The sequence below is a fragment of the Alexandromys fortis genome, unplaced genomic scaffold, assembly GCF_014885135.2.
Source record: "Alexandromys fortis isolate MF-2015 unplaced genomic scaffold, M_Fortis_MF-2015_v1.1 scaffold_77, whole genome shotgun sequence".
NCBI lineage: Eukaryota > Metazoa > Chordata > Mammalia > Rodentia > Cricetidae > Alexandromys > Alexandromys fortis.
The window spans coordinates 8,693,059-8,716,936 of record NW_026067967.1 but is presented as its reverse complement, the minus strand read 5'-3'; the positions used below and the strand labels follow the sequence as shown (position 1 = coordinate 8,716,936).

The window sequence follows — 23,878 nt, the reverse complement described above, 5'->3', positions numbered from 1 at the left end:
CCAAGCTGTAGGGAAAACTTGGACAGAAGAGCAGGGGAGGAGGAGCAAACAAACCAAGTGTTTGTGAAAGATCTCAGCCCAGAGGAAGGTGGACCTCTGTGAGTGTGTGTGTGTGTGTGTGTGTGTGTGTGTGTGTGTGTGTGTTTTGTGTTCAGTGGTTGGTTGTCTTTTGTGTGTGTGTGTGTGTGTGTGTGTGTGTGTGTGTGTGTGTGTGTGTGTGCAGTGCCAGAGGAGGACAGGGGGTGGGGTCAGTTCCCTTGGACCCGGAGTTACAGGCCTTTATGAGCTGCCTGCCATGTGAGTGTTAGGAACTCTGGTCTTCTGCAAGAGCAACTTGTGCTCTTGATTGCTGAGCCATCTTTCTGATCTCCTCCCCTGCAAGGTGTTTCTAGTGGGGCAGGGGTGTCACTGACACCGAGAAGCAAAGGCTCTCTGTGGCTAGTCCAGTGAGGTAGGATGAGGCTTGGAGACTGATTCTGCTCTTTTTTCTTTTCCAGACCAGGTCTCACAGGTCTCAGGGTGACCTTGAACTCCTGATCCACGCCTTCCTCTACCTCTTGTACGCTAGGATCACAGGAGAGTGTCACCATATCTGGTTTATGTGGTGCTGAGGGTCACACTCTGGGATGTGCGTGTTAGGAAAGTGCTCTAGCAGGTGAGTCCATCTCCAGCATGGAGCCTCTTCTGACTTCCATCAGAGCCAACCAAGCTCCATCCAGAGAAGCAAGATGAGACATTATATATCACATGTGTGACAGTGTAAGACACGGCTTGAAAGATGTGCACTGTCTTAGTTACTTTTCTATGGCTGTGATAAAACACCATGACCAAGGCAGTTGCTTAGAGAAGGAAGTTTTATTTGGGGCTGACAGTTCCAGAGAGAAAGCGTCCATCTTGGCAAGGAGGTCTGGCAGCAGGCACAGTGGCTGGAGCAGCCACCGAGAACCCACATGTCACATTGAAAACTGGGAATGGCACGAGTCTTTGGGCTCTCAAAGCCAGTCCCCATTGACACACTTCTTCCAGCAAGGTCCCATCTTCTAAACTTCCCCAAACAGCCACTAACAACTGGGGACCAAGTATTCAAATGCCTGAGGCATCTGGGAGACAGCTCCTTCAAACCGCCATGTGCGGTTAAACTTTTCTTTCTACTCATTCCTCTGTTGGTTGTGTTTGTACATATGTACATTCACATGCATGTGTGGGTGCCCATGTGGTGGTCAGATGACAACTTGCAAGAGTGAGTTCTCTCCTTCCACCATGTGGGTCCTGCGGATTGGACCCACTGAGCCATTTTTGTTGCCAGATGCGCAGTCTTAAGCTTGGAAATTGGTCCTGTATTCAGCCCTCCCTTTTGCAGATGAAAGGCTGAAGGCTTATCAGGTACAGCATTGTCTCTGTAGGCAAAGGCAGTGAGAGAGAAGAAGGAAGACTAGGAGGGTGGAATTGGGTCTGTTGCCACACCGACAAACAGGACTTGAGAGAAGGTCGGAAAGCAGTCGTTCTTATTTTCCTTAACGTGGGAATTCCTTTTATTGAGGTATAACAATTTTATAAAAATTGTGGGTCCTGACCCACAGCCCTCTGAGGTCACCAGACAGCAGGTTCCCACGGCTTCCGTCATCTGTGGTCCTCACCATTCTGGTGTGGATGGCCTTACCACAACAAATGCATTTTCCTCAGGCTTCCTCTCTGGACAAAACCTCTCCTAAACCACTGCCTTCACTTTACATCTGCAGACAGACATTGTTTTTTATAAAGTGCTTCCAAGCCCTGCTTCTCTCTTGATCCTCCCAAATCCCTGAGGTAGATAGGGAGGGGCTGTGATCCACCGTACATCCTCAGTCCTCTAGTGTCCTGGGTGGGCCCAGTCAGCCTCGCTTGTATGGACTCAATGCTTTCTTCTTCCTTTCTCATTTTCCCCAGCATCCTACTGGAGTCCTTGGCAGATTCAGTACAGAAGGGCAGATGTGCCTGGGTGACTGCAGCCTGTAGTGAAGTGCAACTATCCCTGGGGTATCCAGTGAGCTGATCTTCCCAAAGCTTGCAACCTTTCCTGTTTTTTATTCATCGTCTAATCCTACATTTCAGGGAAGCTGGCAAATCTCCCTTTTGTCCAAAGGAATCTGATGTTGTTTTCTCTTGCCTAAATGTTAGGCATCAACCGGAAGGGTTCTAAAAATTAATATAATTTAATTCCCATCAGGTCAGTGAAAAACAAAGGTATTTTAGGAAAAAACACGGAAGGCTGAAACTTGCCTCCTCTTTTAGTTCAGTTTCTCAAGTCAGCAAGGAGCACAGAGTTCTTTGTGGGCCAGGATCCCCTGAGTTTGCTGGGCCCACCGGGCAGAGAGCTGCGGTTTGATTCTATTCTAGGTAGCCTCTTATGAGGACAGCAACAAGTAGCCCACTTGCCTTGTTCAAAATGGAGATTCTCGCAATACCTGAACTTTCATCAAGGCCCGTTTCAGCTGCTCGTAGGTTACAAACATCATCACATTCCAGGCTCCCAAACGCAGAAAGGAGGGCATAAATCTGAAGAGAGAAACAACTACCTCGTGAAGAGGACCGGGCTAGGAGGCACAGACACACCTACCTGTGCTGTCTCCGTGCTATCTGAAGGCTGCTATCACATTCTTTCCTGAGATCCATTTTGGCTTTGATGTCACTGCTGAGGGAATTTAGGCAGGAGTTGGAATCAGAAAAGGAACAATAGCTATTGTTAAGGCAGGTTACCGTGTTTGGAAGTTAATTTTCAGAGGTCTGTGGGCTCACTCTGCTAGCTGCTTGCCCTTTGTTAGAAACTGAGGCCAGAGAGGCTTAGGCCCTCAAACCACAAAGTTGGTAAGTAGTGCTGTAGGGTTGAGGCACACTGTCTGACCCAACTCATCCTGATGCTAGGGGCTTTAGGCTCATTTACATGCATATTTCCACCCAGAGAAAGCCCGGGCTAGGACATCAAGAAGTAGATGTGGGGCAGGGAGGAGGGACCATGGCACCAGAAATCAGTTCGTCTCCAGAAAGCTCTGCTCGGCCACTACCCGGGGGAGAGGTCCATCTGACCCTGCTTCTCAGAGGCGGGGAGGATCCTGGCCTCTGGTCCCTTAGCTCAGTCACTGTCCAATTGCTCCCTCTTGGTCCCCCTGGGTTCTGTGGGATCAAGTTACCATGCACTGGGGATGCCAGGCCCTCTTCTGTCCCTTTAAACACATTGCTGTCCCCTCGGTTTGGATTGTCTTTCCAGTCTGAAGGGCTGCTCTTTGTGCTGTAGGATTCATTTGGGCATGGCAGCCAAGTACCATGGTATTTCCTTTGTTGGGGAGGGTATGGGAAGGCTTTACTATGTAGTTCTGGCTGGACTTGAGCTCAAGGCAAGCCCTGCTTTAACCAGCTTGTCATGGCTGTTCTTGAACCTTCATATAAGGATTATATCACCGTGGCAATATTATCCACACACCAGAGTCAAGCCAAACCTGGGCTAAACTTTTAGCTGCTCCAACTTCAGGTGCCTTGTCTTGGAAGTAAGGACAGTAAAGCTGGGTGTGCCAGCGCTTTGTCTATGATTCTCTGAGGGAGGTATAGGGCAGATCCTGGCACACACACAATGTTCAATAAACATTTGTCAAGTGAAAGAATAAACTGAGTCACAAGCTGAAAACACTCAGGTGAACGGTGTCGGGTAACAGGTTGAGTACACCATTTCCAGACACGAGAACCTCTGTGGCTTCTGCTGGTCTGCTGCGCCCAACTAAACATCACACACCAGAAAATACTAGCTGAAGGCAACGATGTGGGAGCCAAGCAAAGACCTTACCAGTGGGATAGGGTGTGGCCTTGGTATTGGGGCCTCCATTTTGAAGCACATTGTGGGGATGACTACCCAATTCAGAGGGCTGTAGCAAAGCCCTACATAAAGTACCTCATACGAGGCTCAACGTAGGGACTTGGTTTTCAGGATGAAGATGAGCAACCCACACTATTGCATACTTGCTCTGTGTTTGGATCTTCAGATGATAAAAATGGATGAGTCACTGGCCTCAGCTCCAAGGAGCTCATGCACCAGCATGAAGATGAATTTGTAGGAGGTGAAATTACACTAGAAGTAGATCAAATAGTACTACTGATGTTCAGGGAGAGGAGGGAAACACGTGTGAGGGAGGAGGTGGCATTTGGACTATTCGGCAAGGGTGGCTGAGATAAGATTAAACAGATGTTGAGGAAGGCATCCCCATGGGCTAAGGTGCTGTGCACACAGATGCACACCCTTGGACTGAGTTTGAACTGTGGAACCCATGTAAAGGTCGAAGGAGGGCACCAACTTCACGATACACACACACACCACACATAACATGTTATGGTGATAATGATAATCCTTTCATGCAGGCACAGGAAGCCTGAGTGTTGGCGTGGAAGAATGGCACTCACGTTGCCATGAGTGTGGTGGTGAATGGTCAGGGCAGCAGGGGTGAAAATCTCCCCCGCCCAAAGTATTTGGAGACAATAATTTTATCTAGTCATGGCCTACTTTTTCTTAGGCTTCTGGGATAAGAAGACCCCAAAAAACAGGTGTGGTGGTATAACCCCTGCACCAGGTGTGTGTGCAGGGTTCAGAGGTGGAGCCAGGGGAATTAGAATGTCAAGGTCATTGTTCTAGGCTGGTCTGAAATTCACGAGACTCAGTCAGAGAAAAAAAGGGAGAAAAGGACAAAGAAGACAGGAGAGAGAGGAAGAGAGAGAGCCCAAGTTTTTTGGAAAGAGTGGTAGAGGCAGAAGGTGACAGCTTACCCTTTGTAGAAGGCTGTGGGGCCCTCCTGCGCCACCATCTTCAGCATACAGTGTAGCGGGCTGTGGTACCTGCCTGGGGGAGCATTCATGTATCTGGTCTTTACCACATCCACTGGGGAGGCCACCACTGTGGCACAAAAGCCAGCTCCAAAGGCGGAGACAAAGTGACAGGGGAAGTTGTCTGTAGAAGGGGAGGGAAGAACAAATTCCAGGAATGGAGCAGGTGTGTAAGCTTTGCATCTCCAGTGCAACCTTGACCTGGAGCACAGTACTCAACGCTCTTGGTTAGTCTTCACAAGCTAGAACCTAGCATCTCTCATTTCTGAGTAAGAAAGCTGTGTAGTTTTTTTTTCTTCTAGGAAACTGAAGTCAGAGAAGACAAGTGACTGTCACAAAGACTGAGTATGGTGCTGGCCCTGGAACCCAGGGCTCTGGGCTCTAGCCTAGGCCTCTTTCTTCATCATAATCCTGAACTGGGTACTGCTCCTTGCTCTGTTTTTTTTTTTTTTTTTAGATCCCTGATGCCTCTTGAGTGATACCCACTCCTGTCTCCCTACCCACTCTCACCAGTGAACAGGTGAGAGTCCAGCAGCTTCTCCTTGATGATGTCATAGGTCACCATCTCAGCACAGTTGACAATGGCGTTTCTCGTGATGTTGGGCCAAGTCCCTGTTAGGAAGGCAGGGAGGACTGATGAATGCAATGCTCCAGCTTGGGTACTGAGCTCTATAGCAGTGGACTTGGCCAGAGGACCACACCTCAGCCAAGTAGATCCCACTTTCCTTCTGTGGTTATCAGCTATCAAACTCCTGTACCTTCACAAACAGATGCCCATTGCTTGGCTGCATTTGGAGCATAGTTTGCAATCTGTCAACATTTCAACATGCCTCCCGGAGACCCAGAGCAGTCAGGAGAGGAAATTTTCCATGGAAGAGGGAGGCTGAGTCCCTAGGACAGTGACAGAATGTATGGCAGGACCCTGGGAGGCTTGGCATGCGTGGGACACCAGCAAGAGGGTACATTGGCACCACTGTGACTGGGGTGTCCTACTCTTAAACACCACAGGGCCATTTTTCTCATGCAAAGATTCATGGGAATGGTGGTCCAAGCACAGGAGGGATTCTGGCATTTGCCAAGGGCTAAACACAGGGGACTGACTCTACAGTCTTCATTCCCAAGGAAGTCCCCCTCACTCATCTCACTGCAACTGGCTCCACAGCTGTGCTCCTCCGTGCTTCTGTTTCTGCTCTGTCCTCTGAAGGCTTTCCTCTTCTGTCCCTACATCTTGGCCTTTGAGACAAAGTGATTTTTGGATCCAGCTCAGCCTCTCCCACCTCTGGCCTGCCTCCTGGCCCCCTGCCTGTGATGTAAGCTGCACCTTGGCCTCCTTAGTTCCTCTGCAGTAAAACCAGGAGGAGGGGACACCCTGTGTTCATTTCTGTCTCTCTCAGGCTGGCCTACGCAGGGGAGGACTGGTAAGGTGAACAATATTCGAGGTCCTGTCCAGGTGGGGTATTGTATTTGGGTGTTCTTTGGGAGAGCCATGCTTTGGGAGTTCCTGCTCGCTGGGTTCCCTGTCTCAGTCCTCAGGATAGGAAAGCTCTGCCCAAGGGTACCATGTTTACCTTTCCACAGGCCCCTGACTCCTTCCTCCCTGGCAATGGTTCTGTAGGCATCCATAGTCCCTCTGTATTTCCTCTCGCCTCCAGTTCCCAGGCGTATCATGGCTTGAAATCGGACCTTCACCACATCTGTGGGCTGGGCACAGGTCACTGCCATGGCTCCTGTGGTGCAGCCTGCTAAAATCCTGATGGCGATGCTGGAGTCTGGAGATGGCAGAGAGAACTGTGAGCACTTAACACCGTCAAAATCTTGCCAGTGTCTATCACCAGTTTCCCCACGTCCAGTTCTCCTTGTTGGACCACTCCATGTCCTTGACCCACAGGCCAGCTGAGCTCCCACCCACCACTGGGTGTCCCTGGTGCTGGCACTCACGGTCCTCTCCTTTGGGAGTGTAGAACTGTTTGACAGAGTCGTAGAGGCCGATTCGAATGGAGGCAAAGCTCATCTGACGATGCAGGCCAGCAACCAACCCGCTGTAGGGGCTCCGGGGACCCTCAGTGCGCACCATGGTCAGGATGGTACCCAGCACACCGCGGTACTGTACACTCTGCGCCCCTGGGTTCTCCCCCTGGATCTGAGGGACAAGTGCAGGGCCTGAGAAGCTGATGGGTGCCTGGGGAAGGAGGGGCTGTGTGTGCAGGATGGTGCAGTTCACAAAGCTGCTCTCAAACTGGAGCGGTTGGTTTGCCTTCCATCTTATAGTAGATGGAGAGCGGCTCACCCAAGCCCACACCGTTACTGCCTTACTTTTATTTTAGCCTTTACGTTTTACAAAGCAGAGGTAGGTAAGCTGTAAAGAGGCACATCACAGCTGGGTATTTGGATTATTTTGGTCCTGAGGGATGGTGGTAGGGACCAAAGCAGTGTGTGGAGTGGCCTTCCGCCAACTCTGTGTGAGGAAGTTGGCACCTGGGCTGATGCTGTGCAGAAGCAGCTCCTCCTTCCTCATGAATCACAACCACTGGCCAAAGACACCCACCTGCAGGCGGACCTTGGCAGTGTCCAGGGGGAAGGTGAGGAGGTCAGCAAAACAGGCTGCCGTGCCAGCCCCTAGGAACTTCACAACTGTTGTCGGAGGCACTTCTGAAGGCTGAAGCCCAACCATGGTCTTGAGTGGCTGGGCCTGGTTCCTTTGGTGCCTATGGAGGTTCAAGGAGCAAGGTCGCCTGGCAATCCTTCAGTTCCCAGAGGCAGCTGCAGGAGATAAGGCAGAGAACACACGGAGTCTGGGCTGTCTGGCTCTGTCCTGCTCCCAGAGATCTCACAACACCCTGAAGGGGCTTTTCAAAGTGAGAAGACTGGGTACTGCCACACTTAAGCTGCCTGTACTTGGCCCATAAAAATCCCGTCTTTCACACCAAACAATCCCTGTCACAGAGGATTAAGGGGCTAGCAGACAGGGCCATTGGTATCATCACTGAATGGCTGAGGAAACAGGTCTGGCAGGCAGCATGCCTAGTTCTGACTCCACAGGCACCCTGTTCTCACAGTGTCTGCTGTTTCCTCACTGGTCAAGTTTTCTGAGGTGTCTCATGCCTCTTTCCCAAACAGGACAAACATTACTTTCGACTGGAGATAGTAATTCATCCTGGACTAAGCCAGCCCCCCCCCCCCAAAGGATGCCTTAACCCTCCCGCCCCCTTGGTAGGTATTGAACTTAGGGCCTAGTGTAAGGTGAACCCTCTACCAATGAAATGCCTCCCTAGCACTCTTCTGTTATTTTTTAATTATTTATATTTTATGTATGAGTGCTCTGTATATATACCTGCATGCTAGAAGAGGGCATCAGATCCTATTACAGATGGTTGTGAACCACCATGTGGGTGCTGGGAATCGAACTCAGGACCTCAGCTGAGCCATCTCGCCAGCTCTCATATGTATGTATGTATATGTATGTATGTATGTATGTACGTATGTATGTATTTGAGGCAAAAGTTTCACTAAATTCCCCAGGACAGTCTTGAATCTAAGATCATACAGCTTCAGGTTCTCAAATGCTGGGATTCTATCCCTGCGCTGCCGTGTTTGGCCTGGATATACCTCTCTCTATAAAAGCATCCGTCTCAGTTTTTGTTGCTCCCCTCTGTAGGGTTTCCTGACTGGTCTGTTGGTGGAACTGGGCCTCAGGTTCTTGCTGTTGAGCCCTCTCTTTCCCAGTGGCTGAGGGCAGTGGTCTCACACCACTTGAGCTGCATTCGTTTGGAATACAGTTCTCTCAGACACCTGCAGACTGCCTCTTCACTTCCTTCACACTTCTCCTAAGATGTCACCTCTAAAGAGGATCTTTCCTGAACTCAAATGCTAACTCAGTATCACTTTCAACCATCTCATGGCACCAGTCACCCCTCGACCTCATCTACTGCTGTACTGTCCCCCTCAGATGCACCGGCTCCAGAACAGGGGCCTCACCCATCTAGGGGCGTTGTATTTGTTGAGAAAACAGATGGCAACATCTTTGGAAGCTCCCCTCTCACATCTGTCCAAGCCCCTCCTCACCTCATGCCCCTGAGCTACTCCAGGGATTCAGCTGGTAAAGGCCAGCACACATAAAGGGACCCACCCATAGGGCTTGGTTTCCCGGAATAAAAACCCATGCCTGTGAGCTGCCTATGGAGCATCGTCAGCAGACCATAAGGGCTGGTTTAGACAGTGCCCACAAATAACTGTAGTGCACGCTGAACTGTGTTCAGTATAGATGTGGTCAGTATAGGAGCTGTTGAGGAGGGTCCCAGAGGAGGAAGACTGTCCTTTTGCTTGTAAGGGGTACAGAAGGATTAATGTAGGCCAGGCTTGAAAAGGGTTTTTGTTGCTACTTCATAAGTGCAATTTTACTACCATTATGAATCATAAGGTAAATACCTGATATGCAGGATATCTGATATGGGGTGGGGGTTGAGACCCATAGATTGAGAATCATTGCTTTAGGGGAAGCTCAGAGCAGGAGGAGCTGACTGCTGGGCTGTAAAGGCCCTGCAGTGGAAGCTTTCCACATACATATCACCTCCCTCGATTTTCAGCTCCTGTTAGGAAGGGCAGCAGAGGCTTGGAGACATTAGCTTGCTCAGTGTACACAGCTCCTGGTGTCCAAACCCGTGTTCAGCCTATTTCAGATTCAAAATCACTTTGGAAAAAGCAGGGCAGTACCTAAATCCAGTTTACAGATGAGAAAATAGAGGCTTAAGATGGAAAGAGGTTGACTGACCGCTGGTCACAGAACTCCAATCTAATTGTTCTGATAGCCAAGCCATCAGTTGTCATTACTACACTATCCATGGTCTAGTCAACGTGGTCATCTGTCTTTGGTTGAGCATTCAAAGTAGTTACTGAGTGCTTCATAAAACCAAATATACATGCCTGGAGAAGGCTGGCTGAATACCAAGGTCTACTAATCAGATGAAAGTCATGGGCACAGAGAGGCTAAAGTCTATGTGGGTGGGTACAGTCAGACCTTGGCTCTCCAGGCTCTTCTTTCAGCCCATCTTCTTGTCTGTCTGAGTTGTAAATTGAGAGAAGCCCAAGAAGGGGGTTCTTTGGAGAGTGAGGCCTGAGGCCTGGGCTCTTGAAGCCAACTTGGCTGGGAACCAGCTGTGCAGGCGTGTTAAGGAAACACCATCCACTTGCTCAGGCCTCATTCCCCTTTGCCCTACAGAAGGGCAGCCAGGCCTGGCTCCTTCCCAGCAGGGAGGTACTGGATTCCCTGTCCAGGCCTGGCATGTACTGTGGGAGCAGCTGACTCTCTTTGCCTGGAGAGCTAGGCTGCTGGGTGACTTGCAATCATGAGTCTGAGGCTCACACAGAGGTGGAGAGGCCCCTGGGATGAGCCTGTCTCGGGACCACTCAGGTGCTGGCAGAAAAAAAAAACCTGTGTTCTGCTCTGCTTTGTAGAGAAACACCAAGGTGAGTCAGGCAAAGGACCCGTGTATGGCCATTGTCACACCGTGAGTGACTCCAGGGCACTTTCTGCTGGAGGGAACAGCGGGTGGGTGGTGCTGGTGCTGAGCCAGGTCCTGCAGAGACCACTTAATGGAGTTTTCTCCTTACTGGGGCCAGGTGCACCTCTGGAGTTTTTGCTTCCTTGTCAACCAGGGCTTCCCTTCTCAACTCACTTTGTTCTCTGCTACTTTTGACCCTGCTGTCTTGTAGCACTGCCTCACTATCTGTAGGTCCATAGGAGCCTCCAAAGCAGGGAAAAGATCAACTTTCCCTCCTTCTCTGTGAAGACAGCCCAAGGAGGGCCAGCTGCTCAAAAATCATTCTTACCAAAATGAGGAGACAGGAAATGAGGTCAGAGATGACCTCAGGACCCTTTGGTAGAGGGCTGCAAATGCCAAGGTTAGACTTAGTCTAGTGGAGAATGAGGAGGGCCTGGGGGGTTGGAGCATGCAGGTGCAGGCATCAAAGACAGACCAGTGAGGATGGTGTTGGAAAGGTGCTCACAAGAGACTAAAGCCTGAACTTGGTCAAGAGCTTGCAATTGGGTGCACCAAGTCTTTGAAGGAGTATCCCTGAGCCATGCATCGGAAATAGAAAGGACGGGGAGACATTCTTGAGTACATGGGCAAGGTTAGAAAGGCAGACACAGTAGGACCCTCCCTGAGGTCAGAGCTCCCCAATCTCCTCCTTGCTGTGCCTCAGCTGTTATTTGAAAATCCTGGTGGGCCGCAGATCTTTGCAACCATCTGGAGGTGCAAGTTCTAAGCAATCCTCATCCTGTGGCCCTGCTAGGGCACGCAAAGCATGGGATGCTCTAGTCTACAGGGCCCATTTGTGTTTGTTGAATGTGTCCTACCTTCAGCTCAACCCATGGGGTGCTCTAGTCTACAGGGCCCATTTACGTTTGCTGAGTGCGTCCTGCCTTCAGCTCAACCCGTTCTCTCTGGTAAAGCATTTGCATCTGCACTGAGGACGCCAGCAGGTAGAGTGAGCACAGGCTTTAGAAATGTCTGCCACACCTGGACCAGAGATGCCCTCATCATCTCTACCTAGGAAGGGCCCCAGGACAAGTGCTGGAGAGGGCTTTGTCCTCTGGGCGGAAATCCTGGGCCAAAGGAGGACACTGCCCATCTGTGATCTGTAAAATTCTGAGAGGGGCCAGTAGCACAAAGGGGAGTCCTGGGGAGTCACGCAGATATGGGAGCTTCCCTAGGGCTGCACTTCCTTCATCTTGACCAGCTGGGGCTAGACTGAATCACTCCTGGCTGTGAGCTTCTATGGAAGGGAGAGCAGGCAAAGGGGGCAAGGGGAGCTGAGGCAAGGTATGGGGTCTCACCTATGAGTCTAGCCAAGGTAGGGTAGTGCAGGGGCTCCCTGGGGCTCCATTCCAGTGGTGGCAGCAGGATCCGATGGCCCCTCCTCACCATTCACTGTTGTCTCTGTTGCCTCTGGCTCGGTACTGGTCTTAGGCACCAGCTGACCTGAAACCTAATTCTGAGAAGCTAGTTGACAGCCCGATCACTTGACAAGAGGCGGGCTGCCGTGCGGCAGGGCGGGGAGGGGACCAGGGAGTTCCAGATCTGGTTTAGCTTCCTGGACCTGGGGCTCTTTAACATGGCTCTTTTGGGTTTTTAAGAGGAGTGCTACATTGGTGATCAGGGGAGATGGGGTGTGGTGTGTGCATTGTCACCTTTGAGAGCCCAGGGGTTCTCTGGGGTCTCTTCTTCCCAACAGCAATGATGATAAGCACCCTTTCTTGGTGCCCGTCGGGTGCTTTTAGACATGTCATTTCTATTTCCCTTACCCACAAAGAAACAATTATTATCGGGATCCTAAATTTAAAAACAAAGTAAAAAATGTAGTTTACATAGCACGCAATTTGTCCACTTAGAGCACACAATTCAAACACTTTTTTGTAGAGTCAGGTTGAGCAACTACTATAATCTAGTTCAGAACATTCTCATTACAGCTCAAAAATACGAGTCACCCCTTCCTCCCCGCACCCCAGCTTCAGGCAACCACTCATCTTTCTGTTTCTTAATTTGCTTGCCCTAGATGTTTTGTTTGAGTAGGATCATAGAGTGTATGGCTTCTCGTGGCTGGCTACTTTGACTTGCACAGTGGTGTTACACACCAAAGCGTGTATCAGTACTTCACTCCTTTACTGTGTGTAGAACCCTCATGAGTCAAATGCTTGCTTTACACAGAAAACTGAACCTCAAGGACAGTGGCTTCCCAAGTACACAGCTAGGATACCGCCCATAACACATATAGCACACTCGGGGTCTATCTGCTGTAACCACTGTTCTCCACGACATGTCATCTGCAGGCACTGAGGTTGGACATAGCTCACACAGAAGGGAGACAAAAAGGAGAGGGAGCAGGAGAAGATAGGCAAGGAAGAGAAGATTGAGGCCATTTTGAAGCTAGAGCACAGAGCCCTGGTCCCAGGGTGAGTAGTGTGACGTCTAGTGTTTATCCTCTATCTTGGTCCATGCCCTGCCCTTACAAGTTTGGAACTATTACTCTGGAGTTGGGCAGGACTGAGAGCTATAGGGGGGAGGTGGGGTGGAGGCTACAAGGAAGAGTCAGACTGGAAGCAGCAGGTCCAGGAAAAACCCGAGGGAGGAGAGCTCAGGTGACTCTGGCCTCCTGCTTCCTGCTTCCTGAGGGTGGATCTGCCTGGGCTTCTAGCTGGAGTTAGGCCTCTGCTAAAAGTTCTGAGGTTGCCTGCTACATTCTCTGGCTCACCACAAACCATCTGTTTTCAGGTGTCTGTGGAGGGGTTGTATATGTGGAAGTCAGGGAGACACTGGCTCATTCTAGTAACAGTGACAGTCACCTCAGAGCTACTGGTCAGTAAGACACATCATCTGTGTTGTCACCATCAATGTTCACCTTTTCCTTGTCACCATCAATGTTCACCTGTCTGCAACCTGGGGCAAGAGCAGCCCAAGTCGGCCTGTGGCCCTGTCCTCACTTGACCCCATCGGGTTATTTACAGGATGGAGCAGGGTTTGGCAGGGATCTTCCTCACCAGAGGCTTTACCCCTTAGGCCTGGAACCTGGAGGTTTCTCATTTCCCTGAGGGATGTAGAACTCAGGTACTGGAAGCTCTCTCTATTCTGCCTGAGTGTGAGGCCTGTGGCTGAGGCCAGCCCTGGCTGGGGAGGGGGTGGGTTTGCAGGGTGAAGTTCAAGGAGCAGAAATAAATATGAGGGCAGGCTGGGCAGAGGGTACATGGCCCATAAAGGGAGGCTGGGTACTGGCGTTCTTACCTCTAATTGACTCCAGGAGCTTGGGAAGAGAGGGCGGGGCTGACATTTCCTAAGCTTACATTCTGTGCCAAATGCCAGCCAAGTATTTTCAGAGGCACAGACACTGCCAGGCTGGACTCTGGTACAGCCCAGAACATCCTTCTGGTTCTATCTGCAGATGTCTGTGGCCTGGCCATTCTCTGGGTTTACTCCAGCACTGATTTCTTTCAGGGATCCTTCCCTGGACGTAGCAGCCTGGGGCTGCCCAGATTCAGAGCCCTTACTGGCTGGCCTTCCGCTTTGGTCATGGAGCCCTTATCTCTGGATGGCACTTTCTATTTATTCAGAGGCAAAACATTTGACTTCCTTGACCTTGAGTTTAACTGTAGAGGTGCGTCATGGTGTCTATCTAGGGTGCAGAGTTGTTTTGAGGATTCAGTGAAATGACAAATGCTTAGGGGTGATAAGCAGGGTCCTCTGGTAGGTACCTTCCAGCCTCGTCACCCAGCTGGTGCTATACATCTGTGCCCCTTCAGAGTCGTCCCCATAGGGCTTTATCAATGGTATCTGCCCAAGTGACTGTGTTCTGACAGAGACGCCCTTCTGAGACCCAGGGGACTCTGAGGGACTGGGTAATAGACTTTCACTATGCTGAGAGATTTCAAGGATCATCAGAGGAAAAGACAAAACCAAGAACAAACAAGCAAAACCCAACAATCAAGAGGGGATACTGGGGCCAATCCGACACCAGGGAGAACTCAGAAGCCTCACGGTGACTCTGGTCCCTTCTTCCAAATGGCTGGGGAATGGTTGTCAACCTTTGTTTGTGCAGCAAAGACTACAAATGAATTCCAGCACCTTTTCCCAGTGACCAACCCAGAAAATACTTGTGCACAAATACAAATACCAGTTTTATTAAAACAAAGGCAAGAACAATTAATTTCAGAGCTGAGTAAAAAACAAACATTAAGTAAAAAACATGGTTAGGTTCAGACAATCAAACAGTTTAAAGGAGGTGATCCCCCTGCGCTATTGATTAATTCACTAAATCATAAAAATAATTTATGTCTACAAACACATTCCCAAATAAACAAGCTGGAAAGGGCCTTGGAATTTTCTCAGCTATGCACGCACTTACTGCTCCCACCAATATTTAAAGCAAAAATAGGGTGGCTATGGCTAAAGCAAGAGGCTGTGTCAAGGATACTGGTTTCTCTGCTCAGAGGTGCCTCCTCAGGCCACAGTCAGAAGATGGATGGGTGGGCCACTCGGGTGCTGGAGTCCATTTTATTTCCAGCAGTTGCCTCATTACAGAAGGAAGCTGAAGTCCTAGTAGGCAGAAGTTAGTGGCTCCAGCCATCTCTCTAGTCTTAGCTAATTAGGTCTCAAGATGCCCATGGAATAGGGTGGTGGTTGTGGCCTCAAGATGCCGAGGGAAACAGACCTGGTGCCTCTTGTAAGTTAAACAAAGACGAGGGAGGTTGGCTGGTAGCCCCTCCCCCCAGTCCCTTAGGTTTCATGAGGTTTCTGGGAATACTTGGAAGAAAATATTCGTGCGATTCTGCGAGTCTCTTCCTCAGGAAGGTTGGGAGGGAGAGAGTTAGGTCTGGGGCGACAAGGCCTCTGGGCAAGGGCTCCCCTGGTGGTTTCACTCTTGTCCTGGAGAGAAAGACATCAGCTAGGTTAGCACTGAGGGAATAGCACTGCCAGTGCTGATTCTGGTCCCGCATGCTCTGGTTCATGGGCTAACAACGCAGAGGTGCCTGGTGTGCAACCCACGCCACATGCCTTGTTCTGTTGAACCCTTGCCACAGCATCACAAGGGACAACTTTCTCCCCACAGTTCAGGTGCAATTAGTTCAAGGTCATGCAGTTCTGAGTGGCAGAGCTGAGGTGGGAATCCAACCTGAGCAGCTACCATAGACAAAGCCATGTGCCCATTCATCGTTGCCTACGTTGCCTTTTTTGGCATACTCTGCCAGGTTTCCGCCCTGAAGCTCAGATCTGTAGAGTAAAGCCTGGGCAAGCCAGACGGGAAACGGTGAGTCGGGGTCTCACTAGGTACCTCTGTCTGGAGGGGCTGGTCTCTGACCCTCTGTCAATCCCTAAAACCAGATCTTTGTTTTCACATTTGTTAGAAGTTCATGAAATGACCATCACATCTGCTGGTGGCTCATCAGGCCTTCTAGAGACGTAAGATCTACTCCATCTGATCAACTCATGTGGAGCACATACAGACATGGCTCCTGTCCTTGCTCAAGACAGAAGGGAGGTGAACATGGAGAAAGGAGCCATTAGTAACAGCTGGGAAGGCCCAGGTAGGCTTCGGTGAGTGCTGGATCTAAGACAGGCTGAGTTTCAAGGAAACTAGGGTGGGAGAAAGGCCACTCAAGAGGAGAAAGAGCATGTACACAGACCTACAGCTGCTGCTGGATCCTCTCGCCCTCAGAGCTAAAGCTAAGGTGGTTCGTTCAGCCAACCTTCTAGCATTCACACCCAGACCCAGCGACCCACGAGACCTTATCTACATGGCCCAGGCCTTGGCCCCATGTGTAGGGAAGAGGGGTGGGACCCATATACTTAGCATCAACTGTTGACTTTTAGTAAGTGCTAAAGAATCTCTTTATTATACTTGTTATTGCAAAAACACATAACCCCGAAGGCCTGGGCAGAAGGAAAGTGTCCAAGGCAGGGGCATACCCAAGTGTGTTCACCATTCCTCTATACACTGCCATGCTCCTGCCTAGGGGAGCCACACAGCAAACAAAACAAGCAGGTGCACACCAGCCTAGCATCCACACTCCTGAGGAGGCATGAGAAGCCCACGTGGAAGTGGATCATCAAACTTTAGGGGTTGTAGAGCCTTTGTGTCTGAACAGAGGGGCCATATGTGGAGTCCCTAGGGGGGACTCCAAAAAAACACGGAGGTGGGGGAGAATATTTTTCTCTTTGTCCAGGTCCTTGTTTGGTGAGCAATGTGGTCTGATCCCAATTCCCGGCCCCTTCATTATACCTCTAGATGTTCCTCGTCCAGGTTATGTGCTCCTAGGGAGTGGTGGGTGCAGCTGTTGCCCCTAGTCTTCTTAAAGCTGCTCCAACCTTTATATACAGGGGAGGTAGTGGGATGGAGGGAATATTGGTCTGTGGTATAGATGACTTCTCTCGCTTAAGACTGAGATCCTTTCTGTTTGTGGTCTAGGTGCTCACTGCTGAGTGCAGGTAGTAACTGGTTTTCTTTCTCTGGTAACCGTGAAACTCAGAATTCAGATCTGAATGAGGCTCATGCCAGGTACATCATGCAGAACACAGGGCTATGCCAGAGCTAGGGCTGACTCTGCCTCAGACACCAGAGCAAAAACAAAGTGTTTATTATCATCTCAGGCAAGAAGTCAGGCCTCACAGGCTCTGAGCAGAACTAGGATCTGGCACCTCCCCAAAGTATGCTTAGTGCTTGACCAGGCAATTGTTCCACAACTGCCCCCAACCCCCAGCCCCAAGTGATCCTCTGGACTGGGTTCATGACCAAAACTATTCTCTTTTAGAACAGTTTCCTTAAGTGATGAGAAACAACACTGCAGAGAGAAAAACTGAAAGTGAGCGGCTGCCCTGCTCAGCCAGGCTGCCTGGGCTGCTGCTTCAGAGGCCGTGTGAGGACGCCATGCAGCTGCCACCTTGTTCAACTCTCACCCCCTTGGCTGGCTGCCTTTCACTTCCCCTTCCTAAGGTAGTGACAAGGACTTCCCTGACACTAAAGACAGGAGAGAACTTAGCAGCTACAGCTAAGGGTAGGGAGAAGTAGGGACAGACACTCAGACCAGAGTCCCAGCCCTGAGCTACAGTACGGCTGGCCTGCTCAGCTGACTCCATCACTGTTAGCACTCTACTTACCGGGCTCTTGCTCAAGTTCCCCTCTGGGCCTTACCACCTAGTACCTCTGTCCTTTGGAGAAGTCATTCCTAAGAGGCCCAACCTCAGTTTCCACAATGAAGGGCTCAGGAGAGCCAGATAGACTCCTCAGCCCACTAACCACAGTCCAGACTCCAGAGAACAGTGGGTTAGAGAATCAGTCCTGGCAGAGTTCCTGGGTCCTGCTATACACCAGTCTGCTTGCAGCTCAGGTCTAGACTTGAGCAGAGCACATGCCAACAGGTCCACAGGCCTTTCTGGGGAGGCACTTACCAACTTGCTGTCTAGGTCAGGCTAGGTTCCAGACAGTTCTGGCTTCTTCCCCGTCTCCTGTATATTCTTGGCCGGGTCGCTCATCTCCTTCTACAAGTTTTAGGTAGCCATGATCAGAGCCTCCGTGACCTTTAGGTCTTTTTTTTTTTGAACTTTGTAGAGAGCTAGGGATTTGGAGGCTCAAAGAAGGAGACAGTAGGTCAAGACCTCTTGCTAAACAAGAGAGGCAGCTCAGCCATAAAGTCTGGGCCTCAGTCTGAGACAAGAGGGCCCTGACTCCTTTCTGGTATGATCTGGTCACTGTGAATCTTTCTGGTGCCACTGGGTTTAGGAGGGAGGAGCAAGCAAGGGAAGGAGAATTGTTTGGCTCTAGGGAGAGCAGAACCTACAGCCTTAGCAGTAACCGTTGTGGTTAGGAACATAACCTTGGTTTGTGCTGTATGCTGGTCTGGTCTCTAACTCTGTCTGAATTGGGTCCAGCCTGCTCTCCAGACTTCTGGAGCTGCCCAGCACCTTCCTACTGCTCTCCTGGCCCCCAGCTTTGGATCATGAGCCTCCCTCCCAACACTTCCGCCCTACCATTGCCTCCCTCCTCTCCACACATGCCAGAATGGAATAGGTTATAAGAGAAGAAATCTAGATAATAATGACAGTAAAATAAGACAGTTAATACTCATGGTACTTACTGTGTTAAGGGCAAGAACTGTTTAAACACTCCACAAGCAACTCTAGGTGGCAGGTTCTCTTATGCCCTCTTTTTAAATCATGAAAGCACACAGGAGTCAGATAACCTGTCCCATGTTATGTCTATAGGCAAAGATGAACTTTAAACTTTGGTTGTCTGGATTCAGAAGTCATATTTCTATAAAAAGAAATCAAGTCAGCACTGCCTCTCTAGATCAGAGAGCCCACTGCCTAAGACCCGAGAAAGCCAGCAGCAGATCTGTCTGGTGATGTCTCAGCTCACCTGCTGGGCTCAACAATAATGGAGGCAGGCACCTCAGGGCCTCCAGGGTAGTCATTTCTGGCCTTGTCTTCTACTTCCTGCCTCTTACACTCACTGTTTATGGAGAACCGTGTCTGGCCCCATGTCTGTGGTTAACCCAAGGCAGAGTCTGGGCTTGGTGGGGGAAGGCACAGGACAAAAGAGGGCTCATCTCATGGGAAGAACCAGTCTGAAGGCAGAGAGGACAGGTTGCTTCTTGCTCTTTAATTCCGAGCCTGCGGACTGCTTTCGCTCGGGCTCCTCTCTCTTAACTCCTCTTGGGCGCATACTGTTGGCGCCATCTGGGTCGGGTGATTTCCTAAGGCTTCTTCTCTTCGAATTGTACAACTCTAAAAGGTTTTCCTTTATCTTTGCTGACTTTTCCTCTGCTTTGCTAAAAACCATCAGATAACATTCCTAAAGCTGCCACCAAGTCTGTTCCCTTATTTAGCCACTTTCTCCTCCTGAGGCTGACTACCAAAGCCCAGCTATCAAAAGTCCCCCTTGGCTCACCTAATTAACAAGCCCAATTAAAATTAAACACCTCATCCAAACATGGGGTTTCCTCCTTTACCTTTATAAACCACCATTTACCTATGCTCCATGTCTGTCTCCCCTCTATTCAGAGGCAGTCCTTTGTCCCTCGGGACAAATATCTTTCTCCTTTCTCTTATTCCTTCTCCCTTGTCCCCTATCTCCTCTACCACCACATCCTAGCCCATCCTAACACAGACTTTCCCTTCTTCGCCACTTAAAAACTACACCTGCAAGTCATTTTCGCCTGAGTCAGAAAGCAGCCACTTTTCTTCCCTGCTTAATAAAGGATCTCTCTGTGAAAACAGGTGTTTAGGTGTGGTTTGTGCCTAACCCAGAGTCTAGGAGGAAGCCCCTGCTGTGCAGGGGTACCTCTCCTCCCCCCTTCTCCCCATCTCCTTTTTCTCTCACTTTGTGCTGCAGATTGCTTGGAATATTACTGAGAAATTACATGTTTCTATCAGACAGGCAATTCTATCACCAAACCATAGCTTCTGCCTGCTTTTGCACACTTCTTTCTTCCCATTGCTGGGTGGGCTTTTCGCCTCGCAAGGCCAGACCTGTGCTCTGGATTCCATGCCTCTGACCCAGGGACGGCCCTGTCCCTCTGCAGCGGTATCTCCATCTTCAGCTCTCTAGAGGCTCTGCACTGACACAGAGAAGCTGCAGCGAGAATACGGACTGACTGCTCTTGCAGACGACAGGTTTGGTTCCCAGTAGCCACATGGTGACTCACATCACACGTGATTCTGGTTATAAGGAATCGGATGCCCTATTCTGACCTCCATGGGTACCAGGTACTCATGTGGTGCACATACACACATACAGACAAAGCACTTATCTTAAAAAAGAAAGTAAAAAAGCTTTCCCTTAATTTGGTGTGTCATCCCAGCCACTGTCCTATTTCTCTGCTCTAAACTCAGTCATTTTATCATTAAAATTTTAATTACATAAGATTTTATGACTATCACATACCAATGGATCTATACAAGTAAATAACATAGCACAATACAAATGAACTCTATAAAGCCACTACCCAGCCGAAGAGCTACAATGTTCTATTGTTTATGACCAGCAAGTTCTTCCCTGCCCATCCCGCCTCTGCAACTAGGAACACTGTTGCTACACTGATCAGAAGCCAAGGCAGAGGTTTTTTTTTTTTTTTTTTTTTTGAGACAGAGTTTCTCTGTGTAGCTTTAGCTGTCCTGGCACTCACTCTGTAGACCAGACTGGCCTCAAATTCAGAGATCTGCCTGCTTCTGCCTCTTGAGTGCTGGGATAAAGGTGTGTGCCACCACTGCCCAGAGAGAGAGAGAGACCTTAAAGGCCACATAACTCAAGAGAACAATAACAGAGGCATCTATATCTCATCAGAAACAACTGAAGACTAAAGATAGGGGTTTTATTTTTTGCCCAGTCTAGAGGTTATCTTGAACTTCTGATTTTGCTGTCTCTGCCTCCCAAGTGCTTGGATTACAGGCCTGTACCACCATGTTCAGTTTAGGTGGTGCTGTGGCTTGAACTAGGTAAGCACTCTGGCAGCTGATGTACACCCTAGTGAGGCATCTCTAAAATGCTAAAAAAAAAAACCAATAGTCTAAGCTGGAATTCTATAGCCAAAGACAATCAGTTTCAAAGTAAAGCTACTTGAGAGTTCTGGTTTCCAGCAGGTCCACGTGGTGTGAAACTTCAGAGGGAGTTCTTCAGGCTGCAGGGAAACTACCCCAGCAAGAACCAGGATGTGGCACTCGCAAGGCAGAGGGAGGTGGATCTCTGTGAGTTTGAGGCCAGCCTGGTCTACAAGAGCTAGTTCCAAGATAGCTAGGGCTGTTACACAGTGACAGGATGTGAATGAAGTGCACGAGCATAAAAATATGTGGGTAAATAGCAAACACTATTATTATTTTTGTCTAAATTTCTTTTTTAAAATATTTATTTATTTATTTATTATGTATACAATATTCTGTCTGTGTGTTTGCCTGTAGGTCAGAAGAGGGCACCAGACCTCATTACAGATGGTTGTGAGCCACCATGTGGTTGCTGGGAATTGAACTCAGGACCTCTGGAATAGCAGGCAATGCTCTTAACCGCTGAGCCATCTCTCCAGCCCTCTAAATTTCTTCAAAGTGAGGACCTGTGTGTGTGTGTGTGTGTCTGTTTGCAGGTGCCTGTGCCCGTGTGTGCCGGAGGTTGAGGCAGGGCATCTTCCTCTATTGGCCTCTGTTCTACTTTTTGAGACAGAGCCTCTCCCTGAGCCTGGAACCTGTGCTTGGCTAGATGGGTGGACCAGCAAGCTCCTAACAGCCTCCTGCTTCCTCCCTCCAATGTTCACCACCACAGCTTTCGTGTGATGCTGGGGATCTGAACTAAGTTCTCAGGCTTGTGTAGCAGGCCCTCTCTCATAAAGGCTCTTTTTAAGACTTCCAGAAACTCCAAATTTTGAGATAATTATGGCATCCCTGCCCAGATGTATTTCTCAATTAACTCTAAAGTAAACATAACGGAAATTATTTCAGTGCTTTTAAAAAATGAATTTGAAAACACATTTTTCTGAACTTTGGTACCTGTATTATTAGTCAACGACATAACAGTGATGCAGAGAATGACGGTGTTTGGGACTAAGCAGGAAGCACTGCAATGTGGGACATGCATGCCACGAACCATGGCATGCCCCAAGGGAATGGGTGGAGGGAATATTAGGTTCAGAGCAGGCTCCCTATAATGGCAGTGCCATTGACAATGTCATAAATGATATCACGGGCTCAGCTCAGAGGACTCTGGCCTGGGAAACAGAAGGATTGCTAGTGGATAAACAAACCCTCAAATCAGCATTCCTCAGAAACTTGTGAAGTGGGTCTCTTCAGAAAAAGCTGCAGCCAACTACTTCCAGGCAAGAGGGCATCTAGTTCCCTATTAACACAGCTCCCAGGCTCTTCTAGACAGTAGCCCCTCCCCCAACTCTAACTCCTAGGCTGTTCCTGCTTACATGCTCCCTCCCTTTGCAAACAGAGCTCCTTAAAAACTGACAAGGCTTTCCCTGCTTTTTGCTAGTCTGTTCTGTCCCCTGAGACACAGCTTTGGCAGCTTAAATAAACCTTTCTTTTCACCTGTGGAGCTGTCCAGTTTCATGGTTTCAATGTACACTCGCTTATAGGGGACTTCTAAAGGCCACAAAGAAGACATAAGTTCATTCAAAACAACAATTCTGGCTACAAGGACAGCACCAGTCCAAGGCCGAGTCAACAGAGCTGGGCAGACAGCCCACAGGAGTACCCTCTGTGGAAGGCTGCAGTGCCTTTGTTATCATTTGTGATAGTTCTTGATATCAGGCACATAAGTATAAGGTCCCCTTCTTTATAATTTTCCATTTTATTATTAACATTGCCGGAATAAGACATGGAAATTCTGTTTTGGTTTTGTTTAAGTTTCATACTAGTACCTTAAACACATGGGTGATCTGACTTTCAGTACCAGCAGGCTTTCAGCCCAAATCCATCTCCTGGGGTTTCCTGGTCTGAGACCTTCCAGTGCTGAAACTGGGCAAACTGTGATGACACTGGTTATCTTAACTGGGGCCACGACTGAAGTCCTAAGTAGAGAAGTGGCCCCAAGGGCAGCAGGCAATGGAGTTCCACTATGAGCAGTCAGGGAACTGTATGTAGCTCATCTTCCTGAAACCCAGTGTGCCCTTTAAGGAACAGGAGATTCTCATCTCTTCTTTCTCCCACGCTGTCTCAAAGATCAAGACAGTCTGTCCCCGCAGGGAGGAAGCCATCACAGAGGCACAAACACACAGTGGCTTGCAGAAGTCTTCCTGTGCTGTATGACGCACTGACCCTTCACCCACTTGGCCCGGAGGGCGGCAGGGAGCATTCAAGTGTGCCTACTAATTCTCACCCCAACCTGCTAACCACTCACTGTTAGCTCCATGTTACCTAGCACAAAACTGAGACCCAGACAGGTCAAGCCACAGGCCCCAGATCCTTTGGTTTCTCTGTTCCATGAATGTCATACTACAAGCTGATGCTCAATGCCTGGACACAGCCCCCAAAGCCTTGTGCAGATGCCTTGGCCATGTGTGTGAAATGTCAGAAGAGGTGCAGAGCAAGAAGGTGAGCCAGGGTAGGAATCAGGACCACAACAGCCCAAAGGTTCCCTAGAGAAAACATTTCTGCCCCTGGAGGGAATCTATTAAGATACACAGGACCTCAGATTGAGCTGTCTGACAAACAAAAAGATGTTTTGGAAACATGTTGGGGAGGTTGGAGAGAAGGAGAAGAAAGTCACTGAATGGCTGAAACATCTTAATTCTTCTCTTGAGAACCATCACACAGCTGTCTCTTGGCCTATTAGCCATGACCAAGTATAGAACTCTACCACTGGGCTCCCAGGACCAGTCAGAACTGACTCTATCCCTTATTAACATGGACTCTAGGGCGGCATGTAAAATGTTTACATTGTTAACTGCTAAATGAAGTCTATTTAAACCAAGGCAGATAGGCTAGGAAAACATTTCCATGTGCTGGGTGTGGTGGTACACTGTAATTTCAGTACCCACACAAGCACACACACACACACACAC

General features: G+C 49.4%; 2 protein-coding genes across 3 annotated transcripts in view; both read right to left on the bottom strand.

Annotated features, from left to right (window-relative positions):
* Positions 1-871: 871 nt before the first annotated feature.
* Ucp3 (uncoupling protein 3) lies at positions 872-14,283 on the bottom strand. 2 transcript variants are annotated; one of them, XM_050154454.1, is made up of 7 exons: positions 11,678-14,283; positions 7,388-7,602; positions 6,781-6,982; positions 6,411-6,611; positions 5,353-5,454; positions 4,786-4,966; positions 872-2,535 (listed from the first exon to the last, which is right to left on the bottom strand). In XM_050154454.1, the coding sequence occupies exons 2-7, from the start codon at positions 7,511-7,513 to the stop codon at positions 2,421-2,423; spliced, it is 927 nt and encodes a 308-aa protein (XP_050010411.1). In that variant the 5' UTR covers positions 7,514-7,602; positions 11,678-14,283; the 3' UTR covers positions 872-2,420. The 2 variants fall into 2 exon arrangements, with proteins under 2 accessions (XP_050010411.1, XP_050010412.1); XM_050154455.1 differs by lacking the exon at positions 11,678-14,283 and having other exon boundaries at positions 7,388-7,994.
* A 213-nt stretch (positions 14,284-14,496) lies between these two features.
* The window catches only part of C2cd3 (C2 domain containing 3 centriole elongation regulator), a 98,022-nt gene continuing 88,640 nt past the window's right edge, over positions 14,497-23,878 (bottom strand). Inside the window, 1 exon segment of the mRNA XM_050154456.1 lies at positions 14,497-15,257. Within this exon segment, the coding sequence (XP_050010413.1) occupies positions 15,108-15,257 (150 nt within the window). The 3' untranslated portion in view covers positions 14,497-15,107.